Raw genomic sequence first — 24,292 nt, 5'->3', positions numbered from 1 at the left:
CCAGTCGTGTCCATGAACACAACACCGTGGGCTGCAGATTACCTGATGCCATCCTATTCCTCACCTCTCATTTGCTCCTCTTTTCACAAAATCACACAGCTGAAATTGCTTAGATCTTAAGAAAATAAGACTTGGACACTGTAAACCAGCTAGGATCATGCTAAATTAGCTTCAGCTGTGATCTAACATCAGGTCCAGGATGCCTGCTCAGCAAACTCAAACAATTGTGGTATATTATGCAGCTGCTTTCAGATGTGGACAATATGCCATTAAGGGCAGAGATAAAGAAACAGATGCTCATTTACAACCTAAATGAGAACCAACCTGCTTGGACAAGAAAGACTAAAACCTGCTCTGTCATTTTAAATTCATTCCAATTCTCTAGGTAAGAAAAGCATACTTGAACAAAAACAGAGCAGCCCAGAAAACTGCATGTTTGCCTTTTAGAGGCTCTATAAGAAACGCTCTATAAAAATGCTTTGCAAGTGATGCATTTGGGTATCACAACACAGCAAGGCAGGCACCACCAATGCCACATTCCAAGCAAACAGGGTCAGCAATTCATCTGCAGAGAAAAGGGTCCTGCCAGGCCAGGATCCTTCCCCCAGCTCCCACGCCATTGATTCCACACTCCTCCCCTCCAAGCTCCTTTCATAATTACCACAACATTACTGCTACATGCTGCTGGCACAGCATTACCTGCTGGGAAAGGCTATTTCACCTCAGCCATCAATCAGCTGAAGACCATTAACCTGTCACAGCACTCAGTCTCTGAATTGCCCAGACAACTTTGTTGAGCAGCCATGACAATAAAAAAAAGGAGTTTAAGCTTCTGTCTGGTGTCAGCTCTAAGGAGCAGCATTCCCATTCCAGGTGCCACGGCAGCTGAGGAGAGATGTGCACGTACTGCCTGCATCTCGAGCTGTGATGCACTGATAGATTGCTTCATCTCTACTGAGATAAAAGTCACTGCACGGAAGAGAAACACTGCACAGAGATAAAGAGTTTCTGCTAGAAGACACTCAAAATGTTTCACTCCTGTCTGTACAGCAACAATTTAGGAACAACAGCAACACAGCAGCTGGCTAGAGTTTGAAAGGCACCATCTTTGACCACACCACTGGACCTGACTTCTTCTGATGAGAAGCAACAGCTTTAACAGGAAAGCACCCAACCCCAGCTATCAGTGCAGAACTGCATTCAGACTTCAGTCCCTGGCTGGGAAGAAGGCTTAAGTAAACCATGTTGATATAAGAAAGCAATATTGACAAAGATTCCAAATATTTACATTCCTAATGATTGTTGTGTTTTGGGTTTTTTTTAAATTAATTAGAAGCTAGAAATATAAATATTTTGTCAAACATAGGCCTAGGTTCTTCCACCCAGAAGCTCCTTTCAGCAAAACAAACCTAAACCACTCTCCTCTCTGCCAGAATAAGCTTCTCCTCTCAACAATGAGCAATTTTATTCCAGTGAGAACAAAATAAGGGCATCATTCACAGCAGTTACTACTTTTCAGGACAGGTTTGTCATTCTCTTATTTTAAATTTATTCGTCTGGTATTTACTTGATGAGAAATTCTGTACCTCTATCCCCTCCTGTTCTTTTACAAAGGACACATGTCAAAGCAGTACTAGAAATGCAGCAGTTTAAATTGATAGCAGAAGGACACTGTGCCTTCTGGGAAGGCTACTAGGAAACCTGGGATTCATGAGGTAGTTTCTAAGCTCAAAACTACCAGAAAGTGTGCAACAAAAAGACCACAAACCATCCCCAATCCCTCCTCCACCTTCCTAAACATCATACATAAGCATTAAGACAAAAGGTGAAAGTGAGCCTCCTGAGTTTAGCTCATTTTTCATCCTCATTTGGTTTCAAACAGAAAAAGCATTACAGCACCACTGCCCTTGGCAGCTTCTGGTTCTAAAGCAATGTTCCACACATGATTTTGTAGGAGCAAGGAGAATGCTGCCTATTAGGAAAGCTGCCTCACTGATTTCAGCAACAACTCATCAGTCATATAGGCTTCTTAATTAAATCCCACATCAAACTTGCTGGCTCAGGAAAGAAAAGTTGGGGAAGATCTTTTAAGAGGAATGAAAAGAGAAAAGGTTCTTAAGAAAAAACCAGAACACACCTCAGGGATATGTTATTTCAAGGAAATGAACTTGCTGTAACACAAGATGGGAGAAGTGCTGGTAAGGTGCACTTCTGGATCACATCCTTCACACGCTGACAGGGCGTGAAAATGACCTCTGCAAGAGCTCCACGTGGTGATGAATGAGGCCAGTGCCTTGGGGATGTCTGCATCAAGCATTCACACAAGTGAGGATGAAAATGCTCAAGGCAGCAAGCACTTGAGGAAGCCGCCAAAAAAGGTATCAGACGCTCAGAAGATTGACTCAGATGGAACATAAAATGCCCTTAAGAGAAACAACTGAAGTGCAGATGAAACCTTGTCCAGCAAAGATGCACTATACAAAGCTGCAGATGGATGACAGGAACATCAGCAGAAGGATACAGCTACCCAGTGCCAAATCCTGCAAAACATGCTTTCCAAGGCAGTTTTCCTCAGCAGTAAGCACAAACTGCAGAGCTTAACACAGCTACAGGGGCCTGTGCTGCCCAGGCAGGTGAGGGGAGAACAGCACAGCTTTCCAGTAAAGGTCTGCTGTTGAAGGATACAGCCCACAATAAAAGGGAGCTTCAAAAACAGAATATTGAGCTAGAAAGAACCAGCAAGGGGAGCTGAGACAAAGCCAAAAAGACAACAGATCGTTAAGGCTTAGAAGGACCTTCTGTAGCTTCCTACTGCTTCGTGTCCCTGTAGTCTGTTAATGTTACTGCACATTAAAAATATGCTGTCAAAGGGATTGAGAAAAAAGTGGATTGCTCAGGAAAAAGGGAAGGTTTGGGGAGGGGCTGGAAACTCAAGTTTCAAGGGAGTATTCAAGTAAGAAAAGGATTTGCAAGTGCTGATGTTCTGAGGAAGCTGTGACAAAGAGAAATACATAAAGACTATAAGCACTACAGAAGATATTTTTCTTTTTAAAGATGAATCAATAATAGTGTCAATAAAAGAGTAAAGGATTGAACCTGAAAGGATTGAAGAGATTGCAAAGACTTTCCCCAACTCTACAGCCAAATGATCTGAAAAAAGAAAATGCTCATGGAAACATCCCTGAAAGGTCATAAAAATACATTACAGGAGGGCAGAAAACACACATGCTTTTGAGAAGTACATATGCACTGAGGGAAGTACTAAGGCCAAAACTTCCAAACACACAAACTCCTTCAAATCTAGAAATAACAGCTTAAATTACTATGGAGAGTTACAAAAAAAAATCCAGCAGGTTTCTTACACAGAGCACTACTGATGCATCACAGGTCTGTCTTCCAAATGAGCCACAAAGGTCAGACTTACTTAAAAAAGGTTCTAAAATAATTTAAGAGTGGGTGACAGTACAACTTCAGTGATATTACTTAGGGATCCTGGGCAAGACAGAAAGTGTTTTTCATTTAAAACTCATTTTCAGAAATCATTTGTCGAAGAGTCTGAGCTTAACCGGTCACTTGATCGACTTTCATTTTTGTGCCAGTGCAGGAGCAGTTTTGAGAGGCACAGCTGACACCCAGCTAGAATGAAAAGGTGGACACCCACTCATGCTGTACCTCCTGTACCTCTATATAACACAGATAAATTCTACTAGAATACTGATTAACACATCTGCACATATTAATACATTCCTTAATCCACCTGCACCTTTGAATATATTCCTGCTGACACCCCCAAGCCTACAAGCTTTCATACTGCTCTGAAGCATGTCAGCACAGAGCAGCTTCTGGGCACAAGGATATTGGTATTTGATCATTATAGGCAGCCTCTACGTGACACAGGGGAAAAAAAACCACAGACAACCCCACAAAACACTTATTTCCTGTTTTAGGGATATCACTTCTACTTCAGAGGATGAACACAGTGAATGAGATATTTATTTAGAGCTTACCAGAAAGTAAGCCAATTATTCAGAACAAATCCTCATGAATCAACAGAAGAGAAAGCCAGATGTGCTTATTCAGCCAGCATGGGAGGTACAGGCAAGTCCAGGTGCAGATGGGAGCCTACAGCACTGACTATATATAGTTACCATTTCCATTTTTGCTCCTCTTCTTTTTTCGGCTTCTTTCTTTTGTCCGCTTCAGGGACTTTCTTATCTTTGCTCTTGACTTTCTTTGCTTTGCTGTCCTGCAAAATGAGTAAGAATTTGTTAGAACAAGCTACTGTATTTCCCCCTCCCTTGAAAAGATGTGTTGAAACTAAAAGACTCTCTCTTGGGGTATATAAGAACTGAATTCCTGTGGCTTCACCGCATAAATGTGCTCTTAGATCATCCCATAAAGTCAAAGTCTGCTGATGGTCCCACTTCAGTTTTCAGCCGGATTCTTTTACTTTACACTGGGGAAATGCTAAATGCACACAGCCAGTTATTCTGTCTCACCTGGTAAGGGGCAAGTCTGGGCCACGGGAATGGAATTGCTGAGTTACAGAACCTCCTCCCTGGCCTGCCCTGGTGTGTCTGGTCTGGCAAATGCTACAGAGCACAACGACCCCTCTCAGGTGGCTTCTGGGACTCTACTGGTGTATGCTCAGTGTAGAGACACTTCCTTTGAAGGGAAGAATTAACCCTACTGCCAGGAGGTGCCACAACATGTGTCTCACAAGGGTTCCTTTGCTACTTGGGAAGTGTAGTTCAAATTATGGCTAACCTTTTCCAAGTGCCTCTCCAAAGAAATTGCCACCTAGGCTCCATCTAAATGCTTTAAGCTTCCCTCTAGCATCTCAATCTCTGTTTCATCTCCCCTGCCTCCGAACCCTGCCACATCATCTGTGCAATTACCACATTGTGAGCAAGGCTCCCCTGCTCCCTGCCAGCTCCTTAACAGAAGGACTGTGAATTGCCTGGAACAGCCTGAAAGTTCATGTCCTGGAGGCATCTTCTCCACCCATTGTTTTAAGGGTAGGAAAGAAAAGTTTCCCAGACTTTTTATACATTATAGTTCAGATAAGTTAATATCTGCACCATAGGGGGATCTGCCATACACAGCTCTGTTCCAGACAAAATCAGGTTCCCCCTGCTCTGTGTAATTCCACACCAAATAGCCTGGCTTTTCTTGATCATAGAAATAAATTTGTCTGTCACATTACCTCTTCCTCCTCTTGTTTCCTTTTCTTTGCTTTCTTGATGTCTTCTGTTTTGATTTTCTTGGGTTTGTAGTCAGCACTAAGAACAAAAAGACTTGCTGATGAAAGCGATCCATTTTCCAGTACAAATAAAGAGAAGTCAAAGATGTACAAAGTTTGTGTGCATGAGCTTGCAGTATTTCTGGCATTTTTAATTTCTAAAGAATATAATTTATACCCTACTCCCTCAGAAGACTCAATAATCCCAATCCAGCACAACAGCCTACAAAACCCACAAGATGTTACTGTCAATCCCTCTCGGCAAGTTTCACACTGCTGAAGCAAACATCTTCCTCAATGAAGAATTGATTCAAAAGCACTAGTAGCCACACAGTGATTACATGGGATAGGATAAATGGGTAAAACCTTATTGGCATATTCTATCCCAACTCTTTTTCCAGTCATAAGTGTGGGACCTTGCCCACAAGGCTCACTTTCTGCAACCACCACTAGTTCAAACAATAGCTAAACTGAGTACTGACAAATTACATAAACACAATCCCATTTCCAGTGAGGTTGGAAAAGACCTCTGAGATCATCAAGTCCAACCTGTGACTCAACACCACCTTGTCAACCAGACCAGGACACTGAGTGCCACGTCCAGTTTTTCCTTAAACACCTCCAGGGACGGTGACTCCACCACCTCCCTGGGCAGCCCATTCCAACGTCTGATCACCCTTTCAGTGAAGAAATTCCTCCTAATGTCCAACCTAAACTTCCCCCTGGCGCAGCTTAAGACCATGTCCCCCTGTCCTGTCCCTTGTTCCCTGGGAGCAGAGCCTGACCCCCACCTGGCTGCACCCTCCTGTCAGGGAGTTCTGGAGAGTGATAAGGTCACCCCTGAGCCTTCTTTTCTCCAGGCTGAGTGTGACTGCACTCAGGATGATCTGCTCCATGACCTTGTTGGGCACTGAGGTCAGGCTGACAGGCCTGAAGTTCCTTGGATCCTCCTCCTGGCTTTTCTTGTGGATGGGTGTCACACTGGCATCTCCAGACCTCTGGTGAGTCAGGAGTGGATAAATGATGGGAGACCAATCTGCGGAGCTCTCCCACTGCTTCCTCAGCACACTTGGATGAATCCCATCCAGTCCCATTGAACTGTGAGCATCTAAGGGGCTCAGCATGTCACTGACTGTTTCCTCCTGGGTTGCAGGGGGTCCATTCTCTTCCCCATCCCTGTCTACCAGCTCAGGGACCCATCTGCCCTCAGGATAACCAGTCCTACTGCTGAAGACTGATACAAAAAAGGCATTAAGTAGCTCAGCCTTCTCCTTGTCTTTGGTAACATATTCCCTCTGGTATCCAATAAAGAATGAAGGTTTTCCTCAGCCCTGCTTTCGTTATTAACTTATTTATAAAAACACTTATTATCCTTTACAGAAGCAGCCAGATTAAATTCTAACTGAGCTTTTGAATCTCTTGTTTTCTTTCTGCATGACCTAAAGAGATCCTTAAGCACTTTTGGAGTGGCCTACCCCTTTTTCCAAAGGTGATACACTCTCTTTTTCTTTGAGTTCCTCTAAAAGTTCCCTGCTCAGGTAGGCTGGTCTTCTTCCCTGCCGGCTCATCTTCTTGCACATGGGGACAGGCTGCTCCCCATGCCTTCAAGATTTCTATTTCAAAGTATGTCCAGCCTTCCCGGACCCCTTTGTTTTTAAGGGCTGTTTCCCAAGGGACTTTGAATCAGTGCCCTGAATAGGCCAAAGTCTGCCTTTTGGAAGGAAGTCCAGGGTAGAGGTTTTGTTGATGCCCCTCTTTCACCAAATATTGAAAACTCCATCATTTTATGGTTGCTGTGCCCACGACCACCACATCTCCCACCTGCCCTTCTGTTTGTAAACTGCAGGTCCAGCAGGTTACTACTCCTGGTAGGCCACAGCTGTCCTTACCAGCTGAGACAGAAAGTTCTTTTGCACACACTCCAGGAATCTCCCAGTCTGCTTCCTCTCTGCTGTGTTGAGCTTCCAGTAGATATCTGGCAGGTTAAAGTCTCCCACAAGAACAAGGGCCGGCAGTGCTGAAATGTCAGCCAGCCACTTATAGCATAGTTCATCCACCTCTTCATCCTGGTTGGGTGGTCTGGAGCAGACTCCCAGCAGGATATCTGCCTTACCAGCCTTCTCCTCGATGCTCATGCATAGGCACTCAACCTTATTGTCCCTATCCTCGAGCTCTGTACAGACAAAACACTCCTTAACATACAGAAATACCCCAATTCCTAATCTTTCCGTTGCAGACATGAGACATCATACAAGCAGAAGGCAGCAAGTGATTACACAAAAGGAAAGATGTCCCACCCATGTCTCTTGGAAACTGAGACACACAGGGATGGAGTGCCACCATGGTGAAACCCTTCCAACCCATTAACTCCTGACTGCTAATAAGGACAAACTACCTGAAGAGCTGGATGGACACAGTGGCAGATCACAGTGAGATGGAACTGAGCTTGTATTTCAGTGGGTTCCTGTGTCAGGCAAACATCACGTGTGTTTCTCTTTCAGACAACAACCCTCAGCATAACTTATGACACATTGAGACTCCAGGCAAACCACGCCAGGCAGTGCAGGCAAACCTCCCCCTGCCTCCAAACAGGCTGACAGTGCATTTCTGTTCTCATGTGCAGTTATTTCCTTGCCCAACAGAAACCACTGCAGCCACTTAGCTACGATAATACCTCACGTGCTCACATTTCTGTTTTACAATCTTCATCAGTCTTTACCTGCCTTCTGGGGTTTTTCTTTTTTATTTACTAGTTCTGCAACATTTCACAGCACCATCTGCAGAAGCAGGTAGTGACATTTTGCCTTGCACAGCAAAAACACTATCCCTGCCCTGCTCAGAGAACTTGTAACAGCGAAAGGAGTCTGGTCTCAGACCTCCAGTACCCATCTCAAGAAGTCTGTGCTGATCACTTGAAATTCCACCTGCTCCCTCAAAGTTCTCTTTTTAAAACTAAAGGCAAACATCCAAGTCACCAGCACCCACGCCACTTACTCATCATCTTCTCGAGGTCTCTTCAAGGGTTTGGAGTCCTCTTTAGGAGATGCATAAAACCCATCATCATCTGGTTCATCTTTAATACGTGGTGGACTACAAAAAGAAGCAAAGAAACATGGTTCTACTTTCAAAAAGAGGAAGTTTCCTGGAAACTAGCAACAACTAAGTTTTAAGAAATAATCATCTGCAAAATGGGCACGTCTTCCACGAAATGTGCTGCCCATCATAGGACCCCAAAGACTTGAGATGTGTCATTTTCTGAACACCCACAGATAGTGTAAGGGGAGTCACTCAATGTCTACACATTTGCCATTTCTCAAGCAACATCAAGTTCAATGTCAACAGCTCAAAGTTCATTTTGTTTCCCTGAGGTTTTGAGTAAAAACCACTGTAGCTTCCAGCACTTTCAAATACACTTAAAAACTGAAATGCCTGTGTGAAGTCAAATGCAGGATGTTGTTTAGTTTCAACTCAATACCCTTATTGAGGCTTCTAAGAGAGAAAAAGATTATCAACTAAACAAAGATTTGAAAGCTATTCCCTGGAATATTTTGCCAACCAAATATTGAGGCATGTGAAAACCAGAAAAGGAAACAAAGATTTGGCAGAGTTAAACAGATCAGTCTCTTTTCACTATCCAAACTGCAGGAAGCAAACAATCCTGTCCCTTTCAACAGACCACAAAGTTAGGCTCAATGTTTTCAGCCATATTGTCCCAAGACATTAGCAATAAGAAAAAAAACAGAGTATTAGTGCAAGAGAGACTATTCTGTTAGACAAACTCATTATTTCTAGATTTCACAGAAACACTTCACTGATCGTCATAAAGAAAATGATGCCTCAAAGAGTCCAAAATTACATTTTGAAGCACTTAGTGCCATCTTGGGCTTCCTTATTCATGTCCCACCAGCAATTTCTATATCAAACTGACTCAGTTTCCAAGTCAACATGCGGATTTTGCAATCAGATGGAGTCAGAACTAAAATAAGCAGCATTCAGCTTTGTAGACCACAGTCAGCAGGAGACATTAGGGAGTCTCATGTTAGCTGGCAGTGTGTCTGTGAAGCAGAACAAGCAGTTTGCTCCTTCACAGCTCTAAAGCCACTGCAGTGCTGGAAGATGCAGCTCAGGGGAGATACAAACAAGCTGCTCTACAAAGCCATTTCTGTTGCATCGCCTGTAATTAAGTAAGACACAAGTGTGCAGCACAGAGACAGTTGCAAAACATCTATGGAAAAAAAGGTAACCTATTCTCCCTTTCAGGCAGAAATGTTGAGCTACTGTTTGTAAAGTCCCTAGGAATTCTATCTATTTTAACATTGTCTATTTTAACACTGAAATATTGCACAATGTTTTATAATGGAAGAAATAAAGTGTGAGTCTGTGAAAAGAAAGGAGCTGTACGACCAAGCTGAACCTTGACTTGCATTGTTTCCAAGACTGTAACACTGTTCATTGTACTAAGTCTTAAGGAAAAATCAAAACCATCTGAGTAAGGACATTTTTCTCTGCAGAACTTGTAAAAGAATATTTCAGCAGGAAAAAAAAAAAAGAAAATAATTACTTTACTCTTAGCCAGCATTTGGCCCTGAAGAAGGCACAACTGTGATGGCTCCTTCAGGCTTTTCTCAAACACATAAAAAAAAGCTCTTGGACCTAAGGAGGACTCAGTTATCTTGATATGAGAGCATCCAACATCCCTGGTGAGATCAGCACATCATACAACTGTGCTGAACAGCAGAGGCTAGAGACAGTTATTAACTGTCTGCTACACCATGAAACACCTAAATGTCACTGCTCTCTTGCAGAGTATTCCCCAAAGGGCCTGGAGATGGCGCCTCTGCCCTGTGCCAAGCCTGACTCCCTCCTTTGTATTTTTAAATAGGAGCAGGGAAATGAAACAGATGTAAGAACTCGTGTCAGAAGGGCACATTCAAAACAAACAAAGAATACCTAAAAGGCATGGGCCCGGCAGGTGCCTTCTCCCAACCTCTCTGTATCCACAGAACGTAGTGAGACTGGAAGGATTTTGTTTGTTTTGATTTTTAAGTGGATTCATAAACTAAATGAATTCATGAACTAAGTGCTGTTCTTGACTAACAGATATGGATGCATGCATCCACCATACCACACACCTTCAGTAAGTCAGTGGACTTGATTTAGCACCTTAAAAATAACCAATGGCTGGACTGTAAACAAGTCACAAGAGATCTTGGTTGACTATTAAGAAAAAGTACTCTTCCATCAATTGCTCACTTTAGGTGTTTAAAAAGACTACTTAGCGATGACTGACACAACACTCAAGTCCAGGAGGTTCTATTATTAGCAGGAATTTAGTACTAGAGTAGGATATCTATGCATTTCCTGAAGGTACTTCTGATTTTACATGTCACTCTTGTCGCTCCTCTGCAAAGGCTTCAGGCTGCAGTCACATACAGGACAGACACACAGAGGCAATCTGGACTGGCTTTGCTGGGTCCTGTCTCCAGCAGACTGCCTGCAGGTTTAAGTCCCAGTTTTACAACAGAGGTTCTTTCAAACCCAGCTACCAATGTTCCCATAGTTCAGTCTGTCCTCAGTAGAATCCAGCTCCTTAATACCTAGACAAACCTCGCGTATGCAGGCAGCCACCAGGTATTCCACAGCTCCCATCTCCAGTTACTGGCTACACAGATCTACCCATTCTCATAACTGAGAAGAATGTTATCTTCTGAAGGGCTTAATAGTGCCCCAATTTTTTCTCAAGACCAAGTGAGAGGATTCAAACACTGAGCACCTATGAAAAGTCAAACCGCAGCTTTCTGCAAATCATAGACCTAGTTTCTTACCTGGAGAAACCATTTTCCTTTTCCTTCTTTATTTTTATATCACCAGAAGATGACTTCATCTGAAAAACATAAAAAGTAGGAGCTGATTAGCATTTTCCAACACAACACAGGGTATTTAACTTGCAGAAGGAACTGTGACTATCTCCATCCCCTGTAGTCCTTAGTGACCTACATGACAGAGAGGCGACATTTTCTGCAAGTCTTAGTCAATTCAGTACTTTTTGGCTCTCCAATTTCCTCAGCAGATTGGAATTAAGTATATAGTTTGTTCTTGCATGGACTGAATGTGATATGACAGATTCTTCTCCCTTGCCTCTGAACCCAAGCTTGGCAAAAGTGAAATGTAACGGGAAAAAATGTGGAGCCAGTGGACACAGCTCACTGTGGAACTGTTTCTATTCACACACCTGCAGATAAAAGTCCTTATGAGTTCATATCTAGCACTCCACAAACAAGGTGTCTGAGTTAGCATTGGGATAGTTCTCTCCAGGTTGACAGAAACCTTGAGTGCAAGCTACATCTAACCCATCGAGTTTGTACTATTCAGTAGTATAAGCCAGACCCATCCTGTTGTCTCTCCCAGAGGAGACACCCACCTTCTCTTCCTTTCTCTTCTCCTTGTCTTTATCTTTGTGTTTGTCTTTGTGTTTCTCTGAGCTGCCATCTTTGTGTTTGGTTTTCTCCTTGTCTTTGTGTTTCTTTTCCGAGGAATCTTTGTGCTCACTGCAAAACAAGAGAGTGTGTTTGCAGAGGGGAACACAAGGAGATTTGACTAATACAATTTCCAGTGGTAAAGAATCACAGGTTTTGATGATTACAAACCCTAAAAAATAAGGGATCATCTTAACAGGAAGATCTACCACAGCCTCCTGTCAGGCATCATCCATTCTCCTTAGGAGGAGGAAGAACAGGAGGGATACAACAAAATCCCAGTTGCCAAGCCTTCACTTCAGGAAACTCCCCATCAGCCTGGATTGCTGAGGAAATCCACAGCTGCTACACTTTAAAGTTCAACACTTTAGGAAGAATTCCCACTGTCTCTGCTTTTCCTCTTTTTCCTAGTCCACATAAAAGGTCACTAGAACAGAGCCGCCAGCCCCGTCAATGCCCGTGTCAGCTTTTGCTCAGACAACAGTTTGTCATTGTAGCAGCTCTCATCTCTGGAACTTAAAGAGAAAACCGCTGATCTCTATTATTCCCAAACAGATGGGAAAACCAGAGCAAACAGGATATGTGATGTCCTTGTGCTTATGCAAAGTCAAACAGAAAAGGCAGGAATAATGCTGCAGTCCTCAGCTGGAGCTGTCGATACTACCACAGACCGCCCGGCTCTGCTGAAACAGCCCCATCCTTTGGGGCAAGAACCCAACAAACGTTTCCAAGTGAGAGTCTGGTCTGTAGCTACTCTGGTGTTATGATTAGCAGTATTGAGAGTTTAAATACCCAGAATTTTTAGTCAGAACGCAGGAGAAAATGCATACAAGGAGAAGAAAACCGACCTTTATTATATCTGTTTCTACCCACTTCTGGTTTCTGAGACATTAGGATAAATTTGTATTACATTCTCAAGTTTTTCTTATGAACTAGAAAGACACATGGATGTTTTCAAATGAAAATGAGGTTTCTCATGGAATGACAAGCCTTGAGGCCAGAAAGTGAGGCAATACTCTCAGGAGACTCAGAATAGAAACATCAAGGATTAGCAGCAGTGGTGTGGAAGCCAAGCAACAAGCCTAGCAATTCTACAGGCTCTCAATACACACTTACAAGGTTGTGTGGTCTCCCTGAGGTCACCCTGGGCTTTAGCAAGTCGAAGGCATGGTGTAAATCAGCAAGGATAGGCACCACCCAGATGCCTTCCTCATCCTGGCTGTTCACACTTTCCCTTCTCAGCACTTGACTCCCATCACTACTGCTCTCTGGGACATGCTGTGCTTCCCCTTACAAAGCTTTACTAGAAAAAGGCACTTTCCATGTTTCAGTTATTTCAACACTCAGGTGCAAGCCCAAACCAATCTGGGTGAACACAGACCTGAAAAAGGAGACTGGAATGCTGATTACAGATTCTTTTAAACTTCTTTGTATCACAAAACCAGACTGCAAAAGGGTTGATGGCTACAGAGAGAGAGCAGGACATCAAGCAGTTCCCAGAGTTTGTGTGTGATTAGGAGCAAGGCAATCACAGTCACAAATACACTGACCCACACCCAGCTTACAACTGCAGAGGCAAGCATGGACAAATGGATGTGAACCTGCCAAAGGTCTAAATAATTCAAGCCCAGAGTAGCCTGAATAATAACACTCCAATAAATATACATTGAATAAATTGAATACACACCAGCCATCCAAGTTCAAGCAGCTAAAGCATGAAAATCCATCTCCAAAGGAAATCAGTATATTCACATACTGTGTGGCACTAAGAGACCAGCAGCAAGAGAAACCAGTTTCATTTTAACTCTCCAGCAACCTCTTCATACAAAGCAGTGAAGGCTTATCTAAACATGAAAAGGCAACAGGCACTCTAGAAATGCTTGTAGCTAGACACACAGCACCACATGTTGCCTGTGAGCAGACTCAACAACTGCAGACTATTCTTACCCCACAGATCATGTTATGTACGGTGTGCTCAGGACATGCGAGTACAGACACGGAACATCCTGACACTGGATCCTGGAAATCCACGACATGCCTGCTGCTCCTGCTCAGATCTCTCATCCCAGGTTCTGTACCCTGTTTATTCATCAGTATTCCAAGCTCAAGACACCTAGCGAATTTTCCTTTGCTCCAATCAGATTCACTGACTGTCTGAAAACACTAATGCTACACATCACTTACAATTTTTAAACTCAGGAAGGTCTGGAAATTCTGACTTGATACCTTATCTGTATGCCAGGTACCTCATCTGCCAAAGATTTAAGGTTGACAATTTAAGAGGGATCTCAACCCTCATATATTTAAACCAATACTCACAATAATAGCATTCGATATCAATAATCAATATTCAACCTTCCTAGATCAATCCAAGCTGTGGATGGCCCATCCCTGCATTCAAGGCCAGGCTAGACAGGGCTTGGACAACCTGGTCTAGTGGAAGGTCACGGTGTGGAATGAGAAGAGTTTTAAGGTCCCTTTCAACCCAAACCATTCTGTGATTCTACAATTCAAACATACAAGAAAAATCATAACAAACACACACACAAGGCTCAGACCCATCTTGTTCTTTCCAAGTCTGATGGTGTTTATTTTCTGACTCATTCTTATTTGGTATTAAAATGCTACCTGAAATAACATGTTTTACTCAGATATTAATTTGCATCTTCAAAGCATGATACACACTGCAATCACTGGAGTTAGTGCTCTGAAGAAAAGATCATGGCAGTGGCTGTTGCTTGAGAATTTGGAATAGCAAAAAAGAGAGAGAAACATTCTGGTTTTCCAAAGCACCATACTCATTCATTCTCACTAGCAGCCAAAAGCACTCGCTTTCAGTATGTGTCTGGAACAGCCCTGGGATGTACACAAAGCATGATTAAAAGCAAACTAATAGATGACAATCTAGATCTGCAAAGCTAAGATTGAAACAGAAACAAAATCCCAATCTCGAGAGACACACAATTTGTGTGCGCTGAATGCTTACAGACTACAGCTGGAATGCTAAAGCCTCTAAAAACTTAGGCTTGTTTAAAAGTAGATACTCAAATAATATCCCTCTTGAAAGAGAGTAAGTGGCCAGCATTGAAAAGCTGTCATGCAATCTAATCTAAATTTTTCAGCACAGTTTCTCAGATTTTTCAGCATCAGAGCCAGAATCTAGAAGTCTGGCTTCCTGACTCAATCTTAGTAGTTGGTTTTAATTTAAATTTTTTATCATAAGACTATCCTTCCCCTTTGCTCTGCAACAAGCAGTAAATTTCTCACCCAAGCAATGTGGGCTCAGATAACCCAAGGAAACTCTGTCTTCAGTTTCACTCTGCAGCTTCATTTTCCAAAGATCAGCACTGGTGGCTTGGCCCTGAGGTCCTGCTTGCTGCTGCTCCTGGTGACTGGAGGAATTCCCTAGAGAAAAATCTGGTATCGTGTACTTTTCACTCCAATGTTAAAAGAGAGCATAAATTTCCTTCCCTTATGTGTAAGAAGCCTGCTTGTTAGCCCTGTGTGTTTCCAGACACTGGACCACAGCTCTTCAACAGCTCAGCATGAAACTTATGACATGTGCATCAAGGAAGGCTTGTGCCCCTCTTCTCTTGGAGGGATGGAAATCTCCATCTCCCAGAAAAGCTCCCTCGGAAATGAGCCGATAACAAAAGCCTCAAGCAACAATCCTTAGAAGAGGAACTTCTTTTTTTTCTCCCAAAGCAAAACAAGTTGCTTGCACATTAACTGCAGTCAAGCTGAGCTGCTTTGGTCTTTCATTTGGCTCAGATACACATGCGAGCCTACAGTGAACACGATTTAACCACCACACTAATCTCAAAAGAAAAGAGAAGGCAACAGGATGTCATCCTTACCCTGAAGATGGAGTTTCAGCCTTCTATCAGAAAGCTATTTCCAGACAACCCCAAAGCTATTATTAGGAGGGACTGGGAACAATTTAAAGATCAGAAGTCTATCTTCCTGGCCAATTCAAAACTGGAAAAAAAAAAAAACACTTTTCTTTAAAGAAACCAAGCAAAACGGTCTCAAGATCACATGCACACTGCTAATTTTATCTTGAATTCATTGTTCAGGGCTCTGTGAATCCTTTGTTACCTTTCCTGCACATACCTCTCTGCCAACAAGCCAGCTTGGAGTCATGGAAGTAGGACAGCAAAATCCCCGAAAGACAGAGGGGAGCTTCAGGGGAAGTTAGCCTGAAAACAGGACAACTGGATCATAACAATTGCTCATACCCATCCCTGCTGACAAATTAAGATTTTCCTTCTCACCTAGACCACTGCAGTTGCATCACTGCAACAGAACTCAAGAGTTATACCTCTTGAAGGTGTTTAATGCTGAAAAACCTGCACTGTTTGTGTTTTTTTAAGGCAACCAAGTGTAGCGGGAGATCCCATTAACACAGGCAGAACAAGGGATTACATCATTGACAGGTGTATCATGGTACTACTACTGATTCAGTTCAGACCAAGGCCAGGTGAGCACACCTGAAGCACTCCATCCTTTGTGCCAGCTTGCTTACTGCCTTCCATATACAGTTTTACTGTGAACAAGGACATCCAAAGGCTGTGGAGAGCTCAGGCTGAAGCACATGAAGCAGAAAACGCATCAGAAGAAGCCATTTCCCTTGTAAGCATGGATATATTTGCCAATGAGGATGCCTGCAGGAGAGAGGAGAGGGAGAGGAAGGGAGCCCAGGCACCTGGCAGCAGCTGCTCAGGCCGAGATCACATGGGAAAGTCACAAGTGGAAAGTGTTTCCAAAGAACAGCAGATGTGCACATCACAGCTTCCTCCTTCCAACTGCAACAGCTTCGCAGTAATTTAACACTGCATTCTTCAGGTGCCATTTATGTACGTTAATAATCCCTTCCCAGGCCCTTTCCATTCCAGCTTCAAAACCACAAGCTGGGAAGGATGCTTTATCTAAAGTGTCTCTTATTTCCTCTCTCTGCTGTAATTAGCTCGTGACAGGGAATCTGCTACTAGCGAGTGCCAGAGCCGGCTGCCATCGGAGCTGTGCCTGCTCGGGAGCTGCTGCAGCACAACTGAAGCGTAAAATAACAGGGAGTTGTGATTTCAGTGCAGCCCAAAACCACGGTGGGGACAGGGCACAGGTGACACAGCCCGCGTCTCGTTTGACGCAATACAGTATTAATGGAAACTGTGATCACATCCAGGCTAATGCACACCAAGGAAGAGCTGCCTGTGCAGGGAGCACTTCCAAAGCAGCAGCACCCCAGGGAAGGCCAGGTTTTCAGCTGGCTTGCAGGATATTATGCTGTTAGAGGGTTATCATATGGAATTACAGGGAATGAACATGTGAGCCCCAAAGGTCCTGCTGGGTTTCCAGCAATGCAATAAAACAACCTGAAACCATTCTTCCCAGTGGTGAAAGGAGTCTTTTCACAGATAACAGATCAAGCCTTCAGGAAGAGGAACAAGATGAAAATCTGGACTAAACAACAGCTGATAAAAACTTTAGGAATTAGAACAATATTCACACAGCGAAACGAAGACTGTGCCTAGCACACGCTTTCCATGGAGAATTAAGAAGACTACTAAAAAGCCAAAATTTTTGCTACTGGAAAGCACTGTCACATTAGAAAACTGCTCGAGGTGAACTGTGCACTAAAATGGGGTAGAAAAACAAACCCAGCCGTGCTAGCAAACAGCAGGTGTGAGGTCTTTTTAAAAAATTGCCTTTACCCCTACACTGGCTATCCCTGCCTCTCCCTGCCCCCAATGCACACCATTCCAAGCAGATCAGGATCACATAATAAACCAGAGGAGGTGTGCAAGAAATCTGACCTGAAATTTATCTTCACCCATGGCTAGCAAATGCCCGGAATCTGTGTTTTTCCTAGCAAAACCATAAAATCAGAAGATGCCAGTGAAGATCAGGTCTGTGAATCCTTTCTGTGTTCCACGCCTCGGTTCATCCCAAGCTGTGATCACAAGAGATTTAGTAAATGAAGGAAATATGCCATCTGACAGAAGATTTTCTTCCTGCGGCTCCGGTGCTTGTCACGCTGACAGCATGGCTCAGTGCTGCAGAGCAGCCTCTCCGCTCCCATTCCCTGTCACAGCCAGCCCTGCCCTCCTCAGGCTCCTGGCAGCCCACTCTCCCTGCAGAGAGCCCAGGACACCTGGCAAAGAGACACCTGTTACTGCCAACACTTCCAACCCGCTCCCTAACAAGGCTTGGCTTCAAAGGACCTGTTATTCCATTATTATATGTGGTCCACTCGTCTGAAACACTCAACTCCCACAGATCAGAAACCTATTGCCACATGGGATTTGTTTCGTTTTATTTTTATAACCACTGACATTTATATTTAATGGATGTGTATTAGATTTTTGTTTGGAGACCAGGAAGTATGGGGCTAAAAAAATGAGCAAAAACCGACACTTTTTTGGATAGTGATGTGGATTTATTCCTTGATGCAGACTGTTCTTAAGTGGGCTTTGCATTTTCTTTCCTTGAGGGGTGACGGGAAGGTCTGAGGCACACAAATGTTCTCTCCCAGTTTACTACAGCTGTAAATGAGTGGTTAAGACACAGAAGTGTCATCTTGTGAGTGGGAGAGGAGGAAAGCAAGAACCAAAATTAAGAAGTTCTACATACCACTCCACACACTTCTGTCATATGAAATCAGAATTGTCTATTTTAGGTATTTCAGAGACTTATCTTGGCAGTTTAGATCCTTCAAAGTCTGGATGCAGGAAACATTTATTCCCCTGTACTGGAGATGTTCTGTCTTCTTGATGCAGGTTTTATTTTAAAAGCTTTTTTTAAGTATAGGACAGGAAATGAAACTGTCAAACGATTACAGACAGACACAAAAACTATCTGCTTCAAACACAACCACACACTGCTCTTAACTATGCCCAGTGTGCACTGTGCTTCTCAGAATGCAATCAGGGGCTCTTCACACACCACGGATAAAATGTCACAGAGGTACCAATTCAAGTCTCCCAGAAAACAGTGGCTTCAATTTCTGCTAAGGCACCATTCAACCTTTTTTGAGAACTACCAAAGATACAGCACAGCTTTTGCAGTAACACAGCAGCTTTCAGAAATACAGAATGGATTTTGTGAAGATTTACATGCAATTCTAGAAATCTAAGATCAACTTTTCCGAAGGATTAATTTACAGCCTTTTATCAAGTGCTTTAAAAATTCTTCATAGAGATAAAAAACATTGAAACCCCCCCCTCCCCTTACTGTTTCCTTGAGATTTTTTTCATTAATTTCTACCAGAATCATGGCTATTTTTCACTTGTTTCTCATTGTCAAAGGAGAAACTTCAGTACAAACAGGCAGGCTTTTTTCCTTCAAACAATGGTCACCTAAAATCGTATTCTCACAGACATAACTTACATTTATGGAATTGCATGGGTGACAGCTGAATCAAAGGATTTAGGGAAGAAATGTTTAAATTTCAATTATTTCTATGAAGTTTTGTTACAAGTCTGCTGTTTTTACACAGCAAGAAGCCAGATACCCTGTGCATGACTGAGCCTGAATGGGACAGTGAAGATTTTGGAGAACTCCTAAAGGAGCGATCTGAAGAGGATCACAGGCATGTCCATGTATGTTACCTTCCCAGAGAACCACCTTCAAGACCGAATCTCAAGATTCAGCACTATAATACATCAATTTTTAAGGTGGCAGCTTTGAAAGCAGAGTGTGCACTCAGCCTGGGAGAGTGCAGTCCTCCCTTGCGAAGGAACCTGAGGGGCAAAGCATTACTGTGTAATGCCTCCCCCAAAATGCCTTGAACAAACTGCCTGCACATGCATGCACTCAGTCATGCCACCCACAGAGAGGGACCTTTTTTGGGACCCCAGGATGCAGCAGATTCTGTGTTCACAGGACACACAAGCACTTAATAGAGACATGAAAACAACTGGGAGCATTAGGCACCGTGCCTAGAAAATGTGATGCGTTTCCCAGAGGGATTTCAAGACAACATGGTAGGGAGGAAGGAAGTACTTCAAGACAAGGCATGATTACATATCACCTCCTGAGCTACGCCTCGCAAAACATCGCAGCCATTCTATCTTCTTTCCACTGTTTTGGTATTTATTGTTTGCAAAATCAGCTTCAAGTTAAGAACCATAATTAGTTCTTCCAGTTAAAAACACGCTGACCACTTCCAACTCCTACACAAACGAAGTCAAAGCATTAATGAATTTGGGAATTTAAAGACAGTGCTTACATTACTCCTTACAAAAGAATGTGCTCTGCTAAGATTGCAGGAGAATGGTTTTTCAAGTGAAGCAATGAGCATTTGGAAATGTGAGGCAGTCAGTTTTAGGGTGCATGATTATCAGGAAAATGAAAACTAGAAATCAAGGCAATATAGACGTGCGAACAAAGGCAAAGAACGTGTCCGAAGTATTTAATCCTTGTTGTGAGAGTCAGCAAATTCAAGTTATTTGGCCTAGGGTTTTTTCTCCATCAATCATTTACTTTCAAAAAAAAAAAAAAAAAAGACACATTATAGAACAGTAGACTTGTGCAACTTCTCAAAAGATCACAGAAAATTCAATTCAAGTGTGAGCCCAATAAAACAAACCCACTGCTCTGCACAGACTCCCTCTTTCATGCTTCTTTTTAATAGGAATCATTGTTAACACAAGCTTTTTTGTTCCTTTTCGGACAGTGCTATCACAGTTGCAGAGCAATTACTTAATACACTCATTTGCCCACAGCATAAACACTGTCTGTCATTCCCAAGTGCCACACCAGAAACTTTTCCTCCAGGAACTGTTTTTTCCAAGTTTTGCTGGCAATGTAGGCTCCATGACACTTGTGTGTCAGGAGTTACGACGGAGAAAACTTCTCTGAGTAACATCCTGGCTGTGCGTCGTACTCCACCACACCAAATCATCACACAGACCTCCACATCCCAGCTCCCAGCCCAGGCTAGGGAGCAACTGGACCATGGAATTCACCAGCTCAAGAGCTACAGGCTATGACATCAGCGTGGTGACCTGGCAAGTGACTGGCATCAAACACCTTCCGTGTACAGTGGCAGTATACTGCATAAATCACATCGGACAAAAGAGCACACAATCCTTTGGAATCCATCCATCTAAGTTTCCCAGTGCTGCCTCACACAGCTGAGACATTCAGCCACTGTGGTGGCAGGCCAAGGATAGCACCATCATTCTGAGGGACCATCTTTCCAGGCACTTCTAATTATGAGAAGGCTTGGTAGCCACATGGGGGTCACTATGCTAAAGCGGTGGGGGTTTATAGCAGCATGAAAAGAATGCCACATTCCTGACAAATGACTGGAACCACACACAAAAGTTTATGAACAAAACCAATCAATCTGCATGAAGGTGAGGTTGAGCTAGTTTTCTACACCTTTCGCAACACTAAGCTACAATAATCTTTTATACATTAGTATCAGCTCACATTTGCAAGATACACAGCTTCAGCCACCCACATGGAAATGCAGGCAATGACAAAAATCAGGCTTAAAGCACCTACACTTATAAAAACCACACTCAAAATGTAGCAATTTCATACTCATTTATTATCAGAGTAATTCTTGTAAGACTGCACATTCAATGGTGTTTTAGCCTATGAAGACTTCATCCACTTTTTCCTCACCTATTACTGTGCTTGGACTTTTCCCGGTCTTTTTCCTTGTCCTTCTTGTGCTCTTTGTGCCGGTGTTCTCGGTCTTTGTGTTTATCTTTGTGTTTGTGAGAATCTGTAAGCAGAGAGGCAAAACAAAAGAAATTAAATTGGGAGAAAACTCCACACCTCCCTCGTGAACCTCTGCATTTTCCCCCACCGCATTCTAGTATTTCTCTGATTCAAAATTTGTAACAAAAATCTTGGTTTCAGAGGTCCTAAATGGATTCATTGTTCCTGCAGCACAAGTTAATTCATCTTGGCAACAGCTGCATTTACATGGTCTTTAGTTCAACGACCTTTAAATGCTTTTTAGACCCTGAAGAAATGCAATCCTTCCATTAACTAGGTACCTATGGATACAGCAAGTTCAACCTTATTTGGCACATGGGCAGCCTGGCTTCCTATGCCTCCCAAGCATTCTTGCTGAATACACAGAAAGGATATAGGAACAAAGCATAAAGCTGAGGTGTTAGGCCTGTTGAATCCCAAAATTTAAGATTTCTGCTTCCACAAGTCTTTAATCTTGACAAAGCATCCCTCGCTTCTCCCTGCTCTGAATTAAAACCATTTTATTCTTATCCCCAACAGTACATACTGTGACAAGCAGAAAGCAAGGAAAATGGGGAGTAATGGCAGAAGATGAAAAGAAAGGGTGAAAAGGAGCGAGAATTCTCTCCTCCTGCTTCTCTATCACAGGACACATTTACCTCCCTCCGATAACAGCCCCACCAAGAAAATCCAACCTGGCAGCTGTAATGAGCTGTGTTGGTGGTCACCCACCTACACAGGTCAGGGCTGGTCCCAATTATGCGACAGGTCAGAAATGGGAGTTGGCACTCAAGTGACTCTACGGGAAAACAGTAATTTTACTGCTATCAGTTCCTACTCTGAGTGACACTTCCCATCCTCAGTGACAACTGTGCTGTACAATGAAGTCCTTTAAAGCACCAAGGCAATGAATTCAGCAGACAAAAAGAGCAACACAGTTGAATTGTAAATAAACCCATTTACAAGCATTTTTTTACAAGTATATTAAAAAGAAGCTGAGGCTGAACTAGCACCTCAAAACCACCTCAAAAGGCCACTTACAGTCAAGCTCAGTGTGATGGGAGGAATGTGTGCAATACCCAAAGACTCCCCCCAGGTTTTGTTTTAACGTGCTACTCAAAGTAACCAAAGTTAAGCAGACTCTTCAGCAAACCTAAAAGCTGTGCTGACTTTGGCAACTGTTTTTCAGATACCAGTGCTAGAATTTCCACCAGAGATCTTGGATGTAAGGTACTAATGCTTAATTAATTGTAAAGATGCTACCATGCCTCTAAAAAGAATCCTATCCCTGCACTAAGAATAGGAAACTGCAACAAAAGGATTTTGTGACTTTCACAGTCACATGGCAAATGCACTGCAGAGCCAGGAACAAAACCTCATCCTCCTGACTCCAAGTCTTTCACCACAAATTCATTTTTCTCCTTAAATGACACCAGCTCTTATAACCTCAACATTCAAATGGATTTAGAAGAAACATTCCCACAGAACATGATTTTAACCTACTGCTTTCTGTAACTTCAGGGTTTGCTTTCAGATACCTGCAGAAAGACAACATAAATCAACGTGGGAATGCTGACATTCAAGCCTCCAAGTTGCCTTCTGCACCTTTCCTCCATCCTCCTGAACGAGGCAATGTTTCCTAGAGCTCTGGCATACACAGTGTACACATTTCAATCCCAGGACTTAGTTTTCTGTGTTTTGATACACAGGCACGTGGCAGGTTATGTGGAACATTTGGTGTTACAGCATAAAGCACCCAAGAGTTTTTGAGTACCTAAAGAGCAAAATCTCTTTCGCAGCAGGCAGAGTCTGCAGGCATCTCTAGCAAACTGTGTGGGGACCGGACACCCACTCGCTCTGAACTGCAGAGAAGCAATTTCTCTGAGCCCTTCTTCCCACCAGGACAACACACATTTCACTGGCAAAAATGTTTTCGCAGTGCGTTTCACACTTATGATTCTTCAGTTCAGCCAGGAGCTGCAAGCTCTGGCTGTTTGCAAACTGCCTGGGGTTTATTCCACAGAGGGTTTACTCACTGATTCCCACAGCCCCGGCTGCAGCAAACAGCAGCTATTTACACTTGATGAATAGGTAAATTGCGAGAGAAACCAGCGTGATGCTGTACACAGAGCTAAGTACAGTCACTGTATAGCACACACACAATCAATTTTTCCTATCAACCAATCAATGGAAAACGTGTGTGACTGTGCTCGGTGCTACTCTCTTTAAGAACTTAGAGCCACGCAATGACCTTTCACCAAGAAAAGCAGAAAACAGAACAGTTTACCTTGATCACCAGATTTCATTGCAGCTAAATTGTGCTTTACAGCTGAAATTAATATTTACTCTCGGAAAGCAGTTCCAGGGATATACCCTAGAACTGCTGGAGCTGGGTATCTGTTTCCTCAACCCTTGGCTGTACTTACAATGATTTGGTATTTTCAGACAATTAAAACCTGGTACTGCAGCAAAAGAAAACCCACAAAAGCTTGACCAGTTAAACTAGCTCTGCTTGCTAGGATTTGTTGCCAGACAGCTTTTCTTTACTGTCTACCAAAGGACTGCTAACAGGAACGTCTTCCACAGAGCTGTTCTGGCTCAAAGGCCGGGGAACGACAGGTCCCACGCATGGCTCAAAAGGAGAAGCCAAAAGATGTCAAGGCAGAGCTACCTGGTGTCTCTCAATATGAACAACACTTCAAATTTAGTGCTTCCGTGGAGGTCTACCTCCCAGGCATATCTCCTAAGGATTAAATTATTCTGGAATATTTGCCTAGTATTCAAACTCCACGGTGCTGCTTTCTGACACAATGGCATGAGGCAGGTTAAGAATGAAGACTTCAAAAGAGTTTATTAAATAGTC

At 43.1% G+C, this 24,292-nt stretch overlaps 1 protein-coding gene across 1 annotated transcript in view; it reads right to left on the bottom strand.

Moving 5' to 3' along the window:
• The window catches only part of TOP1 (DNA topoisomerase I), a 66,666-nt gene that overhangs the window by 16,066 nt on the left and 26,308 nt on the right, over positions 1-24,292 (bottom strand). Inside the window, exons 3-8 of the mRNA XM_069033947.1 lie at positions 21,352-21,454; positions 11,664-11,790; positions 11,068-11,126; positions 8,237-8,332; positions 5,207-5,282; positions 4,149-4,246 (exon numbers count right to left, since the gene is read on the bottom strand). Of these exons, the coding sequence (XP_068890048.1) occupies positions 4,149-4,246; positions 5,207-5,282; positions 8,237-8,332; positions 11,068-11,126; positions 11,664-11,790; positions 21,352-21,454 (559 nt within the window). The remainder of the gene's footprint in view (positions 1-4,148; positions 4,247-5,206; positions 5,283-8,236; positions 8,333-11,067; positions 11,127-11,663; positions 11,791-21,351; positions 21,455-24,292) is intronic.

The sequence above is a fragment of the Aphelocoma coerulescens genome, chromosome 20 (genome assembly GCF_041296385.1).
Source record: "Aphelocoma coerulescens isolate FSJ_1873_10779 chromosome 20, UR_Acoe_1.0, whole genome shotgun sequence".
In the NCBI taxonomy this organism is placed as follows: Eukaryota; Metazoa; Chordata; class Aves; order Passeriformes; family Corvidae; genus Aphelocoma; species Aphelocoma coerulescens.
The sequence above is the reverse complement of the archived record's forward strand: the minus strand, read 5'-3'. Positions and strand labels throughout refer to the sequence as shown.